General features: G+C 28.9%; 1 protein-coding gene across 1 annotated transcript; it reads right to left on the bottom strand.

The window, feature by feature from the left end:
- Window positions 1-303: 303 nt before the first annotated feature.
- On the bottom strand, window positions 304-4,000 carry LOC106693238 (uncharacterized). The gene is made up of 5 exons (XM_014439912.2): window positions 3,175-4,000; window positions 2,936-3,098; window positions 2,039-2,294; window positions 1,708-1,849; window positions 304-1,138 (listed from the first exon to the last, which is right to left on the bottom strand). The coding sequence occupies exon 5, from the start codon at window positions 1,110-1,112 to the stop codon at window positions 312-314; it is 801 nt and encodes a 266-aa protein (XP_014295398.1). The 5' UTR covers window positions 1,113-1,138; window positions 1,708-1,849; window positions 2,039-2,294; window positions 2,936-3,098; window positions 3,175-4,000; the 3' UTR covers window positions 304-311.

Raw genomic sequence — 4,000 nt, 5'->3', positions numbered from 1 at the left:
CCAGTCGCATCTATGCATATTGATGAATATTTCCGGTAAATGCGCAGATATTCTGCATAAGTGTGGAACTGAGTTGGAGTTGCATAAAATGAGTAGAATGGGGTATCACCAATTGCTAAAATAGAATTCGCAAAGCATGGATCTTCGTTCATCTTGCGTATAGTTAATATAACATCTCTTCGATCATCAGGTTTTATCCCAAGTTCTTTGTCCGAAGCTTCTTTTTTGGCTTGATGTAGAGTACTCGAATCATATAAAAACGGTGATCCGGTATCTCCTGGTTTCAAAATTTTTTCGGCTTCTTCTTTTCGTCAAGCCAATACACCTGTGCGCAGTAATCTTTCTTGAACACCATTCCGTTTCTTACCATTAAGAGGACGTTTGACATCAGCGTGCTTTGAAAATCTTGTATCTCGACACTTCATGGTTATGAAGACAGGACCTTCATCTCCAGGAGGATTTTTAATTATTCCGAAAAGAGGATTTCGACAAGTGCGATCTCTACAACGTCCAGTCATGACTGCATAATTACTGCCACTTTCATGGATTTTACCCCGTTTAAAAACAAACGCACATTTGAGGCGATACTGCTCCCAAAAAGCAAATGAAACAATATTGGTCCATACACCAGGTTTAAATCCAGGATATCTCCGTCCATTACAAATAAGTGGTTCATCACGTTTCATTTCATTCCATTGCTCTCTTGTGATTAATACATCGAAATTTTCACGCTCATCATCATCGTCACACTCGTTAGAATCAAAATCCTTGATATCACCATCTTCATCCTTTTCATTATCATCTAAATCATACGTGGTGTCAACGTCATCATGATCATGAGTTGAATCATTCAGCTTATGAGAAATTCCTTCTTTATTATGGATGAAAATTCCGCATTCTTCTCGAGCGAGAGTTGAAATTTTTCTTCGATCTTGTCGTACATTAATTCGTACAGCATCAACAGTCCACAATCCTTGGATTTCGATGTCATTGGCAATGCTTTTCCATACAGATGAGGAATGCTGTGGTAATTTGTCTGTAGTAAAGTGTGTTATGTATTTTTTCAATACACGAACTGCTAAAGTGACAGGTACTGCTGATACCGCTGGCATTATTAAAATTTGCTGCTGAGTATATTCTAAAAAAAAAAAAAGAAAAAAAGTATTAATAATTAAATAAGTAATTTTTGATAGTTTTTGTGTGGTTGAGATGACTTACTTATTAATGATTATACAGCATATTTATAACAAGCAATAGTTTTTAAATCAACTATTTAAAATATAAATAAATAATGTATTTATTAGAAGAAATAACGCATTTAAGTTGGAAAAAGAATTATTTGTTTAGATATAAATTATAAAATTATTAATTTTTAATAGCGTATAACAATGTAATGATTGTCGTTCGTCATTTGTTTGGAAATACTGATACAATCTAACACAAAAACGTATATATGTATAAATATACACGTATGTCTATTAAAAAATACTAGCAAAATCGTAAATAAAAAAACTAAAAAACTTTTCAATTTAATATTTTATACGATTTACATCATTTATAAATTATTTATACTTTAACATTTTAAATTGACATCAATAAATAATTGGTTAAGCACAGAATTCCGATAGAAAATGAATTTATCGACTTATGATTAATTTACAATCTTTTATTTTATATCAATAAAATTTTAACAGTAATAAAACTTACCATACAAATAAATAAAACGAAATAATTATTTTTATAAATAATCAAATTGGATATTTTCATTCTTAAGTTAAATCGGCACAGAAATACACTCGTAGTATTCATTATATTAAATGTAAATGTCTTATGTCGAAAATTTAATAACCTGTAATACAAAAAAATATTTATAAACATAAATTTAATGAGTATATAAAATGAATGTATGAAATAAAAAAAAATTGATTGAATTTATTGTTATGTGAGTCAATACTGATTAAAAAGTAATGGATCATCATTGAATAAAAAAAAAAATTTTATGCACTCATGAATAAAAAAGATACAACTGCACATTTACTTGACTAATGTTCAAATAAGTTCATTAAAGCTTTGGAAGATCCGGATATAAGGTCGTGTCTCGCGCCAAGTACACGTTCAAACACATATATATATATATATGCGAAACGTGGCGGCGCGAATCGATCGTATCTATACCGGTGTCATACGCCTGCTCATCTATTCAGCTTGATAAATATTTCAAGCTGTATACTAGCTTTTTAACAGAGCTCTTATTTTATCTGCTTTTTGCATGGTTTTAGCACTAAAAGTATTCACTAAAAAAAAAAAAATAAGTAAACAAATAGATGTCTCTTAAATTTTCACAATCATAATGTTTTAATTATTTATTTTAGTTTTTAGTTATGCATAAGGAGTACTGTATAGTTATGCTAAAAATGTCTTTATTCTAAGTATACAATTAAATTATTACTCCAATCTGTCCAAGACAATTTTTAATTTATTATATAATAATAATAGCTCTACTCTACTTTAATTAAAACGAAAATTCTAATTGTAATAAAAATTGAACTTAATAAATCGACAAGTCTTTTAATCTTACTCTTAAATTTACAGCTTAGTATGTGACATTAGTCACATTAATAATGGCCAACATCTCATTTCGGTGATTTTATCTGTCGGCCCATTATTTTATAAAATCAATTAAAAATAAGTGGGTTACGGTTTTGAACAGTCTTATTTATGAGTTTTTTTTTAAACCACTACAATTCAATACAAATACTTATTCTAATAATTGATTTATCAAAAAATATAAATTTTCCTTATGTCTCATTAGTATCATCCATAATGTGTAATGAAAGTACTCGACAGGTTATATACAGACGTGCTTGATAAAAGCGTTGAAGATGAAAATTCGTTATTTAATTGGAAACAAATAGTAAAATTTTTTTTAACTTACAGTGAATTAAAAATGACCACGGAATCTTGAGTAAAAAATTTGGGAAATACATTGTCAGAAAGTAACAACAAATACACTCCATTCTTATCACGTATGATCCATACTGAATTAAATCACAAAATATTTTTACTAAAATGGAGTTTGATAAAATATACTCCATTGCCTAGAAACAAAAATAAATATTACATTTTTTATTGTAGTGCCAGTAATTATAATAATTTTATCAAATTTCTATTTACCTTCCAAGAAATAAGTGAAAATGTTTCGCACAATGTTATTTAAATTTTTCATAAAATATTGTTGAAAGTATTGTCAACAATAACCATGGATTATTCTGTCAATCACGTATAGTCTTGGGTAGTTCGCGAACGACCTAGGTCGGAAGAGCGCTCCTTTAGGTGAACTATGCGAACTAGTTCGTCGATGATCTCGCTCTTAGTTCTTTTTATATTTTTTTTAGCGTCGGTTTAACTAGACACTGGCGCTATGTGACCAACCGAGTTATTTACTTTTTCTGTGCGCGCCTTGATATTGCGAGAGACTATTTTTATATATTAGATCATTACTCAACGAGACTAGCTGTTGACTAATGATTAATATAAATTATTGAATTTTTTCATTTTTACTTAAGTAAAAGATTTGATGTGCTATAAAAAAATGTCAACTTTAATTGTAATAATTAGCATTTTTTAAGTATTGTAATATAATTACGCATTATACTAGAAACGAGACTAGCTGTTGACTAATTATTAATATAAATTCTTTTATTTTTTCATTCTTATTTAAATAAAAAATTTTATGTTCCATAAATAAACAGAACCAGCATTAATCATAAATATATTTTTTTTTCTATTTATTGTTTTTATTAAATTATTTAAACAAAAGAACTAATGAACTAAAAGAACGAACTAGTTCGCCATTGGATTATGAACTAAATTGAGCGCTCTCAGTGGTGACCGATTAGGCCCAAGACTAATCACGTACTCCGAAAAGTTGGTAAGCAAGCAAACAAATTTCTATGAGAGCGACGATCAGCAGATGAGAAAATTCGACTTGATGAAAATA

The sequence above is a fragment of the Microplitis demolitor genome, chromosome 1, assembly GCF_026212275.2.
Source record: "Microplitis demolitor isolate Queensland-Clemson2020A chromosome 1, iyMicDemo2.1a, whole genome shotgun sequence".
Classification (NCBI taxonomy): Eukaryota; Metazoa; Arthropoda; class Insecta; order Hymenoptera; family Braconidae; genus Microplitis; species Microplitis demolitor.
This window is presented reverse-complemented; position numbering and strand designations above follow the sequence as displayed.